The sequence below is a fragment of the Euprymna scolopes genome, chromosome 7 (assembly GCF_053919585.1).
Source record: "Euprymna scolopes isolate OS-2025 chromosome 7, ASM5391958v1, whole genome shotgun sequence".
NCBI classification, from domain to species: Eukaryota; Metazoa; Mollusca; class Cephalopoda; order Sepiida; family Sepiolidae; genus Euprymna; species Euprymna scolopes.
The window spans coordinates 166,285,473-166,304,429 of NC_136488.1; the positions used below are offsets into that span (position 1 = coordinate 166,285,473).

At 34.2% G+C, this 18,957-nt stretch overlaps 1 protein-coding gene across 5 annotated transcripts in view; it reads left to right on the forward strand.

Annotated features, from left to right (window-relative positions):
• LOC145280126 (uncharacterized) overlaps positions 1 to 18,957 on the forward strand; it is a 176,818-nt gene that overhangs the window by 157,554 nt on the left and 307 nt on the right. For all 5 annotated transcript variants that reach the window (XM_080131890.1, XM_080131886.1, XM_080131887.1 and 2 more), the window contains 5 exons: positions 3,317 to 3,401; positions 4,890 to 5,008; positions 7,222 to 7,368; positions 8,770 to 10,162; positions 15,737 to 15,941. In XM_080131890.1, the coding sequence (XP_079988016.1) occupies positions 3,317 to 3,401; positions 4,890 to 5,008; positions 7,222 to 7,368; positions 8,770 to 10,162; positions 15,737 to 15,913 (1,921 nt within the window). In that variant the 3' untranslated portion in view covers positions 15,914 to 15,941. The remainder of the gene's footprint in view (positions 1 to 3,316; positions 3,402 to 4,889; positions 5,009 to 7,221; positions 7,369 to 8,769; positions 10,163 to 15,736; positions 15,942 to 18,957) is intronic.

The following is an 18,957-nucleotide window of genomic DNA, read 5'->3' on the forward strand; positions in this document are numbered from 1 at the left end:
GTATAGTAATCGTTAATGGTGTAAATTGGGTAGAATTTGATTATTTATGGGGACTGTTCAACAAGAACTTGTTTACATTGGATTTGAAGGCTATTACGTTGTATTCAACCGGGAAGCAATTTAGCAGACCAGTGTTCCAAAGGCGGGCAGTTCTGGGAAAGAAGCTTTGTTCATGGAATCTGCATTTATATTTAGGCACAGAGTTGGGGAAAATCGTATATAGTGATTGTAGCTAATCGAGTGCTTTTGTGGAAGTTTGGCAAAGAGGGATCATAAATTGGAGTCCAGTTGAGTACTTGCTATGAAAATAATGATAAAGCAGAAACAGGCTCGCAATGTCTCTTCTGTGGGAAAGAGGTTGCAGGGAAGAGAAAAGGACATCAATCTAGGTTTTGACGCCAGTTTTGGACTCTATCAAGGTTGGATAGGTCATGCCGAACAGCTCCTGCCCAGATGTGGCCACAGTACTCCATTTTAGGGCGTATCTGGCTCTTATACAGATAGAGAATTGCATCTGCAGTGATCTACCTTCTGGAGTGGTAGAGGGATCCAACCATTTTTCAGAAATCTTTCCACCAGTTTTTATCAAATTGAATGATTATTTTCAAGCTGGCATTTTGATATCAGTTTATTTCATTTGTCTATTTGAATGTTTTTCTTGCTATCCATTCATCAAGACATGTATGGAGTAACGGTGTTACATTTGAGCTTATAAATCTTTATACCATTTGAGGGTTCTTGGAATGCAGAATTTGTAATTTGATTGGCCCCACTTTTTAAAATTTTTCATCCCCCTCCCCCCAAATAAAACACAGTTCCTACTTGAACGTAAGAGGCTGCTATTTGGCACTATATCTATAGAGACACCCTATGTAGGGAGTTTAGCAGTGTCTATTAATATTACACTTGAACTCTTGCATGTCAGTCCAGAGAAGCAGGAAACCAATTCACTGTTTTGATAATACAGCTTCCTATTTCAATAACCTCTTACCAAGAACTGTAGGCTTGTGGAACTCTTTTCCTGCTGGCTGTTTTCCTCCTACCTATAGCTTTGATCTTTTGAAGACTAAGGCCAATAGGCATCTTTTGTTGTGATAATTGCCTTTCGTTCTTGTTTGGTTCTTACATCAAGTGGTTTCATGCTTTGTCTGGAGTAGTTTCCATTAAAAAAAAAGTGTGGATCAATAGTAGCAACCTTTGAGAAATCGATTAATCCTATGCCATGTTGATTTCTCATTGTCAGACTTTGATTTAACGATCATAACTAGCTTGTGTTTGCTAAACTATTAGTAACGAAAGCCCCTTTTGAATTTATATGATTTCTTTTCAAAGTAATTAAACCTGATTATTATATCATCAGTGTCCTGGTGCTACCAGATCAGGCTGTCTTAAGATATTGGCTTCCTGAGACAAAATGCACCTAACATTGATGTTTTTTGTTTTTCTACTTCCTTTTGCAAAACTTAATTTTGTTCTACAAAACAAAAAACAAAACAACCCACCTTTTCCTTCTTCCCATTCACCCTTTCTCTTTCTATCTCCCTTGCTTAACTTAAAAATGTACCAAACATTAATATTGTAACCCTTTTCCCTCTCCCATTGCAAAACTCATTCATGTTCTGCAGAGCAGGGAACAAAAACAATGAAATCCACTATAAACCCAAACCAAATCAAACACTACAAACTAACGATTGAAGATACAAAATGCTTGAAGAATAGAAACCTACAAAATAACTGGATTTAACATTAAATAACCAAAAAGGCTTGATATGCCGTAAAACAAAACCACCAAACCAATCATCGTTGTCTTTTGTTTAACGTCCATTTTATATGTTGGCATGTGTTGGACAGTTTTAAGAAATTGACTTCCAAACAACCTATCTCTGGCCAGATTCATTTTTATCACTTCCATGTTTTGCTTGGCATTTCCTTGTGAACTGGACCTGCTACCTCAACTGTTTTACATCTACTAACCCAAGAACTCTCACCCATTCTTTTAATGTGGCCATACAATTGAACCATTTTTGACAGAGTATATACTCATAAGAACATAATTGACTTTCAACTTCTTGTGGCCAAACCTGCTTGTCATTCTCTCACGTCCATCCTTATCATTTCCATGTTTTCTTGGTTCCCCTGTGAACTGGACCTGCTACCTCAACTGTTCTCCATTTACTAACCCAAGAACTCTTGTCCATTCTTTCAACTTTGCCATACTTATGAAATCCCCTATTATGCACACATCTTTCTGTACTGTCTGGATTTAATATTCCTTTCTGTAAAAATGAACATATTAGCATTTGTGCATGTTGGTGATAAAGCTGTTTTCTTGCTCTCACTGAGATCAACCTGTAATATCTGTATGTCCAGACAAAGCGATAAACATTGCTTTATCTATGTTGATGCTATGTTTTATTGATTTATCTTGTATATAAAATACAGCCAACCCTCGCTGTTTCTTTACGTGAGTAATTGATAATTTCTGTCAAAAAGAAAAAAAAAATAAATATCCATATACATAAATATTTTCAGTTAATGATTTTTGCCATATATTGGTCTTGTTGTTAGCAAACAAAATTTTAGTTTCATTGACTTTCAGCAACTTTAATATCTAATCCTATTTTATATATATTTTTTGTTGAAATTGGTCATACATAAAGGAAGTGGGAGGAATTTTCACTCCTACAGTCACATTTACTATCATTGTTACTAATGCACACCAGGAAGACTTGTCTTGTATAAAAGGCACATGAGTAACTTTCTGATTTATTTTATAGTTACCATGTTGAAGGCAAAGCAACAAACAGATAATATCTGTATTATTTGGATTCTCATCTTGAGTGTCATTTTCACAACATTTCAGTCAATGTAACCTCTGATCTTCAGGTGTATCATGTCAGACCCAGAGCACAGTGGATGGAGTACTTGGTAAAATTCAGTCATAAAACTTGCATTTCTGGAAGTTGATGGTTCAAGCCTCAGTGCAGACTACGCTAAAAAAATCCAATTGCGAATTATTTAAGGCTTCTCTTCAGCCATGGTTGATGGAACAAGATAATTTTACCCGTAGTTCTGTTTGAAATTCCGTGCGGATTCCCAAGTTTGACCTGTTACGCCTGAAGAAGGTCAGGGGTTACATCGAGCGAAATGTTGTGAAAATAACACTCAAAATGAGAACAGTAACCAGAAGTACCGATAGAATATGAATAATTAATCCTCATCTAAAAAATTTGGAAACGTAAACTGATAATTTTTTTAAAAACATTGTTTTTTATGTGCACTGAATTTTTAAACAAATTTTGCATTTTATTTTTAGTGACCTTGCTCTTCGAAATTGTCTGGTCACAAATGATTTGACTATAAAGATTGGAGATTATGGTCTTGCAGAAGAGAAATTCAAGGTAATTTTTTTTTATTAAATTTTCGCAATCAGACAAAAAATATAAATGATTTTATATCTCTAAAATAAATTTCAAAATTATGAGGATTTTTTTGAAGCATAAAAACAATGTTGTTTTTCATATTTAATACCAGCAGTTCAGGTCAGCTTTGCTCTGGCCCTATGTACTGTTCATAAATTTATGTGTATGTATGTGTGTGTGTATATATATATATATATATATATTAAAAAAGTTTGACTCCTGTCCAGTCTTTCTAATATAAAACATTTCCAATTTGTTTAATCAAAAAATTTTTAATTAAATCCTGCTTTCAATTTTAGATTTACAAAAGAAAGAAGCTAGTAAACTTTAAATCATTAAATTTATTTAATTTGGAAAGAGTTATTTTTTATGACACATTCCACCCTCATTCAACATGGTTCTATGTTGCTTTATATATAAACAAGCCTAATTTTTATTTTTAGCTGTTATATTATCTCTATAATGAACCTTTCTTTTTGTACTAATGAATCAGATTATCAAGGCCCTAACGCCACTCAAGGATTTCCAAATTAAATAAATTTAATCATTTAAAGTCTAACTTTTTTTTAATCTAAAATTGAAAGCAGGATTTAATTAAAAATGTGATTAGACAAATTGGAAATGTTTTATATAAGAAAGACTGATTGGGAACACCGAAGATTGGTAAAGACAGTTGAGATTGGGCATAATTTGATTATTTAAGAGGACATTTCAACAAGAACTTGTTAACTCGCATGTTGAAGTCAGCTGGGAAGCAGCCCTCTGGTATTATGGGTAGTTCTTTAAAAGAAACTTTCTTCATGGAAATTCTATTTAGTTTTAAGTACACAGAGGAAGAAAGAAAAATTATTCAGTGGTTGTAGCTGGTTGAGTATTTTGTTGCAAATCTTTTATAGGGGGAAGAACCATAGATTAGAGCTCAGTCGAGTATCTACCATGAAAATAACGATAAAGACTAACAACCTCTCTTTTGCGAGAAAGAGGCTGCAGGGAAGAGAAGACGATATTTTCCACTAGATTTCGAAGTTGGTTTTGTACTGTCAAAGCAACTCCCTACGAAGATAACCAGAGAACACATACAGGACTTGGTATACCTTGTCACCTATTTTGGTAGTGACCAGACTCAACGTCACTTTAAGGATCTAATAGGAACTGTTGTGTCAATGTGATTATGGCATATAGCATTAGAAGTGATACCTCAGTAATTGCTTGGCTGTATGTTTTCTATTTAGGTCTGAAGTGAAGGTTAGTCTGAGAAGCTTATCAAAGTAGGGAACTTCTTTAAAGATATAACAATTCATTTCAGTTGAGGCAAAAGTGAGAATCTGAGCATTGGTGGTGAAAAAAAGAGAAGCTTGTTCTCATTCTGTTAGCCATGACCAGTTGATAGTGTTAATTAATGGGCCTTTGACTCTGATAGGAGCCATTATAAAATATGTGTTGATGTTCAGTTTCTCTAATTTTCAGGAGGATTATTATGATACTGGATGTGATCTTCTACCTGTTCGATGGATGGCACCTGAAACGCTTACCTTGCAAAAAGGAGTGTGGCGGACGAAACCTTTCACCGCACAAGCTAATATTTGGTAAATGCTGCATTCCTACCTTTTTTTTTTTTGTGTGTGGGGGGGGTATTTGAACAGCTAATCACATCTTGGTTAATGTTTTCACGTTTCGGTCGATGTTAGTTTGAGTAAATAATCTCCACTACTATATAGAAATCACTTTGTGTATGTGAGTTCCTTCCTCATAGGCTCAGCCGTTTGGGAACTTATCTTTTTCAAATTTCACACAAAGCTAATTCATCCGATAAGTATCGAAAATTGAAAAAATCCAATCTTAAAAATAATCTTTCTTTTCTCAGAGATAAAAAACAAGAATTTTTACAGGGGAATATTTTATGTTATAACATTTATGTTATGGTGTAACATCTTGGCCAGTGTAACACAAAATATTTCCCTGTAAAAATTCTTCTTTTTTATCCAGTAGAGAAGAAAGACTATTTTTAAGATCGACAAGCCCAATATCAACTGACATGATATTGTTAACAAACACAGACAGAATTTGATGAACGACATTATCATTGTTTTAATTTTATTTTTTGTGAATTAGTCCACCAAGCAAATTATTCCTCGTAATATATAATAGTCAATATAAGATTTATTCTATAATGATGAATACAAAATCTGCATAAATTGAAATATGTTCAAGCGTATTGTACGACCAGGCAACGCCAGACATCCAGCTAGTAATGCATATACCCCCCCCCTCCCCATCATTTAAAGAAAAGAAACAGTAAAAAGTTATGTTTTCGCATTGTTTAGTAATTTATAGAAAAGAAATGGAGAGGCGTAACGGATCAACATAAACTGAATAAAATTACGAAATATAATAGTGAAATTAATTTTTTATTAAAACATGAAAATTTTGAATTAAATTCTGTATAATTACAACAAAATTTATTGTTTCACAAAAGAGTACAAATAATTATTAAAGTCTTAACCCATGGATTTTCAATGAATGGTTCATCAGAGGAAATGTCGTTAGCAAAATAGATATGGGTAATTATGAATTTTGATTTATAGCACACACACACACACACATGTTCACTTATATATATATATATATATATATATATATATATAGATAGATAGATTGTATTATAATTATATATTATACTAGCATAGGTACCCAGCGTTGCCCAGTTCAACACGAAGTTCTGTTTGAAATGCACCTGCTATATGAAGAATATTAATCATTTTCATCAACGTCAATAGCTCCACAACAATTTCAAAAATAAAAGAATGGATAAAAACATGTAAATGTAATCGCCCCCCAAAAAAGAAGTATGCGATACCCTCTTCACTAGATATTTTGGCAGAAGAGATACAAAGAGAAGCTATTTTCCAGATATTGAGCACTTTTTGTTGCTCATGTGCTGACCTCCACCCCCAATAAATAAATGAATTAAAACAACTTCTGTTTCAATAAAAAAAGCAGCGAGTGAGCGACAAAAAAAAAAATAAATAATTAGCCACGTAGGCAGGCTTGAAACTGAAACGTGGAAAAAGGTAATTTGCAAAACGTTTTTACCTACAGTACCACAACAACTGATCAAGTCATAGGTGGAAAAAAAAAATATTTATAAACATTAACATATACGTGACTTTTAAGTGAAGTTTAAGAAAAAAAAATGGAATTCCTTCACTGGCTAAAAACACACAAATGAAATCCTTTCAGTTTATTCATAAGTGGATTTTTTTTTATTTGAATTTTTTTAAAAAAGAAAAAGCAAAACATTTTTCTGTCTACACAGAATTATTTTTTCATGCTAGAAACTTATTAAATTATTTGGTGAAGAGGTTTTGTTTTTTATGTTTTGAAGCTTACAGGAGAGATAACTCTGTTTCTAAAAAAAATCGATGTCGGAAATAATAATTCCAAATAAATTAAATGTATTATCAATATAATTGTTATTTAAAGTTGATTACATAACAATCTTAAATAGAACACTTAAAACAATTCTCTCGCTAGAAATATTAACTAACATTGAATTCTAAATGCAGATTCTATTTATCAAAAATGAACATTCTACCAATTGCTATCATCTAAGATTAAAAAAAATATTCTCACAAATACTTCAGCAATAATATTAATACTAACCTATTAATACTAACACTCTAGTTAATTTATATCCTGCAAACAGCCACATTTCAGTTGATATTTTTTAATTTTTGTGAATCAGTTTTTCCTTGTGCTGAATTGAATGTACTCGTTTTTTCGCGTGTCATTCTTTTAGGTCTTATGGTGTCACAATGTGGGAAATGACCCAGTTGTGCCGTCAACCTTACCATTGGTTAACTGATGAGCAAGTCTTGGATAAAGTCGTCTCCAAGAGAAATGAGTGTTTGCCACTTCCCTATTATGCTGAAGATAAACTCAACGTGTAAGTATTCCGTTTCTGAATTTTTGAGATGCCGATTGGTTATTCGTATTATTTCTATCTTTCGGACTACTGTTCTCATCTTGACTGTCATTTTCACATTTTTTTCTTACCATAACAATAAAAAAGATCTTTTATTCTTCGATCAAGCGAATTTCTATAAATGGAGCCCCCCCCCCCACCCCCACCCCAATTTCCTATCTGTGGAATTACCTTACCACTATGTTGCTTCCCTGTAGAGTACAGCATTGTTGTCTTTAAATTCAATGCCAACAAATACTTATCATAAAGTCTTTTTTTTTTTTTATCTACAAAGGAATCACCACTTATCAAGGCCCAGAGACCACTCAAGGATAAGAGTTAATGAGTGTACAGTACTCAATGGAAAAATATTGTAGTAATCGTTAGTAGTGGAAATTTGGTAAATTGAATTACTTAAGAGGACGGCTCATCAAGAATTTGTTTACGTTGGACTTGAAGACGACGATATTGTAGTCTGTAGGAAAGCAGGAAAACGGAATAGAGTTCCACAGACATGCAGTTCTGAGAAAGAAGCTTTCTTTATGGAATTTACATTTAGGTTTAGGCACAGATAAAGAGTGGGGGTAATTATTGATAGTGGTTTCAGTTAGTAGAGTGTTTCTTGTAAAAGTTTGGCAAGGAGGGAACATGGATTGGAGCTCAGACGAGCACTTGCCATGAAAATGACTATAAAACAGACAGGCTCACAAGTCTCTTCTGTAGGAAAGAGGTTGCAGGGAAGAGAAAAGGGCATTCCCCACAAAGCTACGAAGTCTATTTTGAACCCTGTCAAAATAGAATAAGTTGCTTCTAGCAGCTCCTGCCGAGACATAGCACCAGTACTCTATCCTTAGACGTATTTGGCTCTTATATAGGTAGAGTATTGCATCAGTAGTGAGATATGTACTGGAGCGGTAGAAGAATCTCACCATCTTTCCAGCAATCTTGGCAACAGATTTGAGTTTTCATAAGTAATTAGATTTTATATTTCTGAATTTTTGACATGAGAATTGGTTATTTGTATTTTTCAGACTACTGTTCTCATCTTGAGTGTCTTTTTCACGTTTTGGTCGATGTAACCTCCGACCTTCTTCACGTATAGCTTGTTGAACTCAAGTAATTTGTCAAACACGGTAATCTGCATGGAATTTCAAACAGAACCCTTTATTTGATCCGCAATGGTAGCATGCTATCGTTCCATCAGCCATGATAAAAGTTCTAAGTAACATGCAATTGTATTTTCCTTAACTGTAGCATTTCAACATGCAAAGCAACATTTTTTTTATAGCGGAAAATGTAAGCATAATGTGCCATAATGAATCCTTAGAAGTTGAATAACTAAACCAATTGTTTTGACCCTCGCTCCTTTTTTAAATTTTTCAGATATGAACTGATGAAAATGTGTTGGAGAGAAGAAGGAGAACGACCGACAATTGAAGACATTCACAAAGACTTGCTTGACTTGGAAATCTCTCTAAAATACTTGGAAGAAGCGGAGTTTGAAAAAAACTGGAATAAATTGGCTCCCGTAAGCCCAGTTGACACTGGTGATACAAACACCGAGGCAGCTGAATCAATGGAACTTGCCACGGATGCTTTGGAGATGTTCAGCGGGGAGAATGACATTGCAGCATCCAGTGAGGTTGTCGTATCTGATGTTCCAGTCCATATTCCACTTGATATTCCTATTCAGGATGGAATGACTATCGCAATGCCGAGCTATAATCTATTGACATTTAAGGATAGTGATCTTGTGACAGAGATCAGCACGGAAACGGAAAATCGCCTTTTGGCAGAGTTAGAATCGGAGACAAATGCTGGGTTAAAGTGCGTTGCTATTGTAGAATTTGACCATAACCAGAAGAAAGAAGCTGCAGGAGAGACAAAAAAAAGAGAGAATGGAAAAGGTAATGATGTTGTTGATGGTCCTATACCAATGAAGAAAATGAAGAAGGTAAAATTGGAGGATACCGATTTTGATGATACCTCCAATTCATCTCCGTCTCGAACAACGACTGCGGAATCAATTAGGGCGATGCTTGAGAAAATAAAAGAACTCTCGCCTATCAAAAAGGTGGAAGACGATGAGGACGATAGCGGTGACGAAATGTCCCCGGAATTAACACAGCAGATGGCTGATATTTATTTTCGAAGACATTGTCGTTCGGGCGGATCGCGCCGTTCTAATCTGAAAGTTACCCCCCTGGCACCGATCCCTGAGAATAGCGTGCCGTTGGATAACTTCTCAGACAATTACGACGGGAGTTATGCTCGACCACCTGAAGAACCCTCCAGTTTTTACGACTCCTATCAATGGGACGAACTTGTCGGAGGTCAACTTGTTGGCCGGACAATAGAAGGAGCTCTGTCTCCTCGAAGAAGCATAGACTTTAGCGAATGGTCGGTGGATTCTATGGCGATTAGCCAGAGTAAAGCGGCTAGCCTGTGCAGTCGTTCAAGACAAAGCAGCATCTCAAGTGAGTTCTCAGACATTTTTGGAAATGCGGAGTTCAACTTTGGCAATGAGAATTCGACTTCTGGCTCTGGCTTGAATGCCTGTTCCATAGCATCTGAAATTTTGACTAGCCGTGTGATTGGATCCCTTAATAAAAAGAACCCTCCACGTCGGACATATTACTCTATTTCTTCCCTGTCTGATCTGGATGTGGATAATTTAGAAGAAGACAGTGACTTTTCCCCTCCCCGTGAGACACCACTAACACGACAGTCAAAATATTCAACGAGTCAAGATCTAAGTAGAGTCGGCAAAACGCAGGTAATTATTTCTTTTTTCTTAATTGCATTTTCACCCCACACAAGCCACAGTGCCACTTTGATGTAGGGGGCTACTATCTGGGACATAATTTGCAGAGCTACTATGTAAGGAGTTGAGCAGCAAGATGTCTGTTTACATTACACTTGAACTTCTGCATGTCAGTACAGTCAGCGAAGCAGGAATCCGGAAGGGAATTCCAAAGTCTAGCAGTTCTAGGGAAGAAACTATTAGAGTAGAAGATTTTCTTATATTTTGGGATCTTTTCTGTGTAGGGGCGGGACTTTGCTGTGTGTCTGGTTTGTGGGGGGTACAAGGGCTTGTATTTCATTGAAGCACCTACCATTAAAATACTTGTAGAACAGGCAGAGGAATGTAACATTTCATTAATGGGACAGCGATTAAAGTCTATTAAGTTGGAGACTGTCTTTTAAACCCTGTCTATTGGTGAGAGACTAGTAGCAGATGCACCAGCCGAAATTTGTTTACATCAAAAACCGTATGTTTACTTTTCTTCCAATTAAAGCAGTGGTTCTTAACCGTTTTCCATGACTCCAATTTTAACTTCAACATATTTCCGTTACCTCTTGAAAAAACATACAAAAATGACACAGAGGTATAGATCCAGTTATATTTTTCTTTTCATAGTAAATCTATTTCTACTCTTATGTAAAAGTCACTTTGTGTGAGTTCTTTCCTTATATGTTCCGAAACAGCTGAGCCTAAGTTTTTCAAATTTCACACAAGGCTAATTTATGTCTGGCAGTGTTCCTAGATATGTTTTGTACAGAAATTCATCCGATAAGTATCGAAAATTGAAAAAATCCGATCTTAAAAATAACCTTTCTCTCTTATAGATAAAAAAGAATTTTTCCAAGGAAATATTTTGCGTTACACCGGGCAAGGGAAATAATAAAATCTTAGCAAATCATTTCTTAAAAAAACAGATTTATTATAATCTGGAAATATAGCTTAATGGTAGAGCATTCAACTACAGATCGAATGATCTCCTGTTCAATCCAGTGTGTACCTCACCATTTTAACTTTTTCTTATTAATGAGTCCGATTTATAATAAAAAAGGTACCATTAAAAATCGCCGCAAGTCATTTCTTCTTTTGCATATTTTAAAACTAAACAATAATCAGAAGTTACGTTTTTAGGGCATTCATCGTCAAGCCTAAATATCAGCTGACGTGATATTGTAAACAAAGAGATAAAATTTGATGAATGACGTTATCATTATTATTTTTTTAAATTTTTATTCTTTTGTGCAAATTAGTCCACCAGGAAAATTATTCCTCGTAACATACACTGCGTATCAAATTATTAATGAGTTTACATTTTTTTAAATATTTAAGGAACGAGTGAATAAAAATCCATGAAACTTTGAGAAAGTGCTTACAATACTATTCAGCTACTCCAGTCAGAAAATAAAAGTATTTAAAGCAGTATTAGTGAAACTATAGCAGAAGATAGGAATATCTGTTGATTTCAGTGTGTCAAGTTATTAACGAAGTTGAGAAAAAAAACACAATATACACATAACTTGTTTATTGAAATATTTTTTAAACATGAAATGAACTAGGAAAAATCCTTAGAACACAATAACTACATAGTAATTTCTATGTTGACATAATTAGTAGGGGATATGCTATTCTTTTTTTGAATGACTTGTAAAAGACGTTGGTCCACAGAATTAGTCAAATTTGTGTTTTCATCAACAGTTATTCCACGCAATACCTCTTGAAGAGCATTCCACAACTCATCTTTGCTCTTAAATTGGCGTCCACTTGCATAGAGACGTCGCTTCATTATACCCCAAATGTTCTCAATTGGATTCAAATCTGGTGAATTCGCAGACCACTCCATCTTCTGTAGCCCAGAAAACCCCAGTTGTTGCAAACACTCTTTGCTTTTGTTTGCTGCATGCAAGGGAGCATTATCCTGCATAAAAATAATGGTTCTTCTGAACGTCAACCTTTGCTTCTTCAGCCATGGTTCAAAGTGCTCCTTCAGAAAAGCTATGTAAGCATTTGACGTCACTTTTACGCCTTCTGGGACTCTCCATGGGCCAACTAAAATACCTTCGATAATTCCAGCCCAAATCATTATCCACCACTACCTTGTTGGCGCCTTAAACGCTGATGACAATGTTGTCCATCTAGGACCCATCCCTTGCTCCAGCCATCTGGCCCATCAAGAGTGACACGCACTTCATCCCTGAACAAAACTTTGGAAAAATCCGTTTTCATGTTGTCCTCTGCCCATTTCAATCGGTTTTGTATGTGATGTTGCTTTAATGGAGGCTTTGTCACAGGCTTAACAAACTTTGCCACTTCTTTCAGAAAGCGACATCAAGTACTTTTTGAGACATTCTTCAATCCAGCTTGGTCAAAGACTTCTCGACTTGTCTGCCCAGGATTCTTAACAATTTCACGTTTAATTTGGAGTAGAGAGCGGCGTGAAACAACTCTAGATTTACTTTTATCAGCTCTCTTACATACCTTTGTAGTGTCCTTGACAAAGTTCTTCACAGTTTGATGGTACCTTCCTATTATTTTCGATATTTCGATGGTAGTTTTACCTTGTGCTAGCTGTTCTGTAATAGTACGCTTTTCAAAACTAATCAAACCACCTTTACGACCCATTTTATTGATGAAACAAACTGTCTTGCTAATAATTTGACATACCTCAAATACCGTGGATTAAGCAATTACGATGGCAAGTTGTTTACGTTGCGCGGAACAGTACAAAAATTTCACAGTATGCGCAGCTCAGCATTGCCAACATTTCCGAAGCTTTTGATACAAAACTACCGCTAAGTTTCTGAAACTGGTAAAAAAATGTTATCTCGTTAATAATTTGACACGCAGTGTATAATAATGAGTAGAGAATTGATTTTAAATCAGCATAAATTAAAATATCATGTTTAAACGTATTGTATAACCGGGCAATGCCAGGCTGCCATCTAGTGCATCTATAAAGTTGAGTTTTTTCTCATTCTCACATTATTGCAATACTAGCAGGACCTGTGGTAATTCGACAGCGGCAGTAGTGTCAATTTTGTTTCTAATTAAAGATTTTAATAGAATTAATACATTTAACTTACTCTAAGTCTATTATCCTTTCCAAAAAAGGCCCTGTCGGTGGGGCATTAGAATACGCCAACTGCCCCCCTGCAGAGGGTAAAAGTCTCTCAATGGAGGTCCTGGATATGATCTTAAACTATATCCAGTGGTGAGGCCCCAGCTTGGGGAGTGTGGAGCCACCCTTTAATTACCATTGCTCCCAGGTCCACTCTGACCCGGAGTGGTAGTACCTGTTAGGGTCCCAACTATGGGTTGAATAGAAACCGACGTGAAAACAACAAATATATTCTATTAAAAAAATTTTTCTTCAAAATCTTTGGATTCGGCATTAAATAACCCGAAAAGAGTTGATATGCCGTAAAATAAAAGCCAACCAACCAACCTTTCCAAAACAAATAACCATGGCACATGTACATACGATCAAGGTACTAATAAATTATTAAATATTTCACAAACATTTTTATATTACAATTTTAAGGACAAATTTTCTATGATAAATCGTGTCAAGGAGATCATTAATACAGGATAATAAGGTTTCACTTAGAAAATAAACATAAAAGAAAAAGAGTAAAAAAAAAAAAACATGTTTTCTTCAAAACGTAAAGTTTAAAAAAAAATGATTGCGTCTTTGGTGATTGGGAGATCCTATTTATTGAAAAGGAGCAAAGAAGGTGATAACATACTATGAACATTAAATTAGTATATATCTATATATCTATATACTAATATATCTATATACTATATATCTATATATCAATAATTGAATGTTCATACGATGTTATCATCTTCTATTCTCCTTTTTAATAAATAGGATCTCCCGATCGAATAATTTATAATGTGGAAAACATATGAACCTGTAAATTCACCCTTGTCCGTTCGTCCGTCTGCACTTTTCTCAATAACTATACCTTGGAATTTAAAAAAATTTTGTACAAACATTAAACATGATATGAGTAATCCCCCCTCCCATCCCCGGGTACCTTTCTGGTTAAAATGGCTAAAATTGACACTTTTGTGCCTATTAAAAAAAACTTGATGCCTTGGATTTTTATAAAACTTTCTGAAAATTTGTAACTAACTGGTTTCTATAATTTTGTGTTTCTATACTTCGCGATAACTCTTGGGTGTGCCCCAAGTGCTCTTTTAGGGCTAATAAAAACACTCCATTTTTGGGACTATTTTACCATATTTGTCCCAAATTTTCTGTGTATGTGTATTTAGCAGTTTTGCATGGTGCTGAACTCAAAGTTAAATATGTTAAGGCGTTGCGGACTTTTGAGGCTAAATGGGGGGGGGGCAAATGATGGACTTAGTCATTTCTTTTTTTTGTATGGTGCAGAACTGAAATTTACATATGCTAATGCCTAAAACTGCACCGTTTGTTAATTTTTACAAGAATTTGATGTCCCCCTGGAGACTTTTGGGGCTAAATGGAGTGGAGGGGGGGAGTGGCAAATGCTGAACTTAGTCATTTTTTTTATGCTTCGTTCACTGTGCATTCACAGGGGACCATGCATGCTTCATTTGTTTTAATTATTATTGATTATTTTTAACTTTGTCAAATTGTTTTTTTTTTGTCAAATTGATTTTTTTTGTCAAATTGTTTTTTTTTTTTGTCAAATTGTTTTTTTTTTTTGTCAAATTGTTTTTTTTTTTGCCAAATTGTTTTTTTTTTTGCCAAATTGTTTTTTTTTTTGTCAAATTGTTTTTTTTTTTTTTTGTTAAATTGTTTTTGTCAAATTGTTTTTTTTTTTTTTGTTAAATTGTTTTTTGTTTTTGTCAAATTGTTTTTCTTTATATTTTGTCAAATTGGTTTTAAAAAAAAAATTTTTTTCTTAATCATTAAAAAAGCTGGATTATAAAATCTTCATTTTTAAAATTTTTTTATTTTATATTTTTGCGATTTAATTAATGTGAAAAGTTGGGTTTGGCTGACAGCAATATTTGGCGGATGTGTATGATGCATAACTTCAAAAAGTGATTAAAAAATTTTTTAGGGCGGTGGAGAAATATTCGGAAATATCAAAACCAGGGGAATCATTTTCTGTTAAATGAATATAGCAAACTAACCTCATCCCCACTAAAGAATAAATCATTAAAAAGTGTTAGAATCTGAAAACAAAAAACATAGCACTTTATCTAATTTTCTAAAGAATTGTTCAGTAAATATTCACCAAATATTCTGTCTTTTAATTTAAAAAAAAATAAAATTCTAAATGCAAACCTATTTTCCATTTATTCATAAAGTTTATTTGAATATAACTTGCATTGATATGCCGTATCAGTATAAATTTGTGGGTGCTTACACACACACACACACACACACACACATGTGTATATATATGTGTGTACATACACACGCACACACGTGTATATATGTGTACATACATACATACACACACACGCACACACGTGTATATATGTGTACATACATGCATGTTGCAAGGGAAGAAAACTGGAAAAAAATTTTTTTTTTCATTTTTGTAGGATTTTGCTGATTCCTCATCCTCATCATCACCCTCACCACCACTACGACCACCACCACCTCCGTCAACAGCATCATCCAATCCAGAGAAATTTTATCATGATCTTCTGGAAAGACTATCATCCACAGAATCTTACCATTTGCCTTTTTATGATGAACCCGAAGAAGACGACAGTTGACAATAAATGGCCGCTATTATACAGAACGGTGAGATTTTTTTTAATAGACTTTTTTACAATTTTTTAGAGAAACTAATTTGCAGTTATTTCCAATGTTTGATTTATTTGCAATTATTTTTAATGTTTAATTGATTCGCAATTATTTTTAATGTTTAATTGATTCGCAATTATTTTTAATGTTTAATTGATTTGCAATTATTTTTAATATTTAATTGATTTGCAATTATTTTTAATATTTAACTGATTTGCAATTATTTTTAATATTTAACTGATTTGCAATTATTTTTAATGTTTAACTGATTTGCATTCAGTTCTAATGTTTAATTGATATGCAATCAGTTCTACTGTTTAATTGATATGCAATCAGTTCTACTGTTTAATTGATATGCAATCAGTTCTACTGTTTAATTGATATGCAATCAGTTCTACTGTTTAATTGATATGCAATCAGTTCTACTGTTTAATTGATATGCAATCAGTTCTACTGTTTAATTGATATGCAATCAGTTCTACTGTTTAATTGATATGCAATCAGTTCTACTGTTTAATTGATATGCAATCAGTTCTACTGTTTAATTGATATGCAATCAGTTCTACTGTGTAATTGATATGCAATCAGTTCTACTGTGTAATTGATATGCAATCATTTTTAACGTTTAATTGATTTGCAATCATTTTTAACGTTTAATTGATTTGCAGTCATTTTTAATGTTTAATTGATTTGCAATCAGTTCTAATGTTTAATTGATTTGCAATCAGTTCTACTGTGTAATTGATTTGCAATCAGTTCTACTGTGTAATTGATTTGCAATCAGTTCTAATGTTTAATTGATTTGCAATCAGTTCTAATGTTTAATTGATTTGCAATCAGTTCTGATGTTTAATTGATTTGCAATCAGTTCTGATGTTTAATTGATATAAGATTTGGTTCTTGTCCAGAATTTCCTATATGAAAATTAAGAGAAACATCTGTATGATTTATGTAGCTGTAATGAAACAAAAAAAAAGTTGTGCACTGTTTGGTTTATGTAACAGATGCTTTACTACAAAGACTGATTGTTAGTAAGGAGAAAGTTAATAGTCCATCACTTCATCAAGGGAAAGATTAGCAGTTTTAAACACCACAAGAAAACATTTGGAACAAAAGAGCAGGGGGGGGGGTCTATTGTTTTGTCCTAAGCAATGTCAACCGCCACACTAGATGCCAGGGTTTTAGCTTTCATATATCACTTGTACAAAATAAAAGACAATGATTGACTCTCCATTGTTGCCACTATTTCTTTGCCAATGATAAACACGTCATGGACATTCACATCTTTATTTGCATTGACATTGGTGATAATGTTATGAAGAGACACTTCATCAGAGAAAGATGAAAAGGTCTTGAGTTTATCTACAATTTTCTCCAAGTTTTCACAATCTCTTCTGGTCCTGGATGCTCTTGCCTCCTTGTTTTGTTCACTGGTGACAAAACTCTTGCGAGTGAAACCCTGCATCACTGCACTGTAGAAAGGACACTGGCACAGTTCACAAGGCCCTCTGATATTCGGACATTCCCCTTCCTCTGATGAGTCCTCCTGCATCAGAGCTTGCTCGAAGACTAGGTTACAACCCAGGCCTGTCCAGGACTGATCAGTACACCTGCATGCAAACCATTCGTAAATCTATGAAACACTTACAGCATCATGTTCCAGATTGGCCATTCACTGGAGACGGACTTCACATAGTTCTCATACCCAGCAGCGGTAAAAATAAGCAAAGAGTTAGCTACAGCATGAAGGTGCATCAGCTAGGGTTCTGCACGATTGGCTTCAATAAGCTCCTTACCATCTGTTAGTAATTCAGCCATAATTTACTGGTGTGAGAGTGAGCGAATAATTCATTTCTTTTGGTGGACAAGAGGTGGACAATTTCACTTAGGCAGGTATAAGTGATAACCGGATTCAAGTGATTGTCTCCTGTCAGTGTTTGAGCATACAATTGTTTGTTCTTAATACAGGTCTGAAAAACAGTGATGATCACAAAGTACTTTGAAACTTGTTGTGGAAGACACTGATCAAGGAGGAGATGGCCACGAACTGCACACTGAGCTGCCTTTCCAATGTATAAAATAAATAAAATGTATAAATTATACTATTATATAAAATAATATAAAAAAATAAATGTATAAATATATTATCGAACCTACTACGTTATTTATATACAAAATATGCTAGACGCTGAAAGGCGATTCGCCTAATATTCTGAATTCTGACACACTGAAAGTCGCCTTTAACATTTTTATAGCTTTGCCGGCCATATTCTTTGATGTCACATTTGGAGCCTTTGTAATAATCTTGTTTTAGTAAAATTATAGTATTTTTTCCGACATGTAATACTACCATAAAATAAAATAAATGCTTTCTTGAAATTTTTTTAGGGTAAAAATTTTTTTTAACATATTTTCACTAGGCTAGTTTTCGATTCGCTTTTCATCTTCTTTAATATGATAATATAAAAATGGTATAATATAAAAATAAGTATATAAATATATCTTCAAATCTATGTTATTTTATATGAAATATGGTAGACGCTGAAAGGTGAGTTGTCTTTAATATTTTATAGCTTTGGCAGCCATATTCTTTTATGTCACATTTGGACCGTTCATGATAATCCTGTTTTGGTAAAATTATAGTATTTTTTTCTGACATGTAATACTATTCGCATTGATTGGACTATTGTTCTCATCCTGAGTTTTATTTGTGCAAAATTTCAGTCGGATTAGCCTTTGATCGTCCTCAGGCATGTTGGTTATTGTTTGGAAAAAAGGCCAGTGACTTTTCTATTCTCTTTTCTTTTCCAACCACCATGCCTGTGGACGGTCGAAGGCTAATCCGACTGAAATGTTGCATAAGTAACACTCAAGATGAGAACAATAGTCCGATCAATACAAGTAATATAAACAATCAGCCCTCATCTAAAAAATTCAGAACTTTAATGCAATACTACCAAAAAAAAAAACAAACAAAAAACGCTTTCTTGGAATTTGTTCAGGGTACAGTATT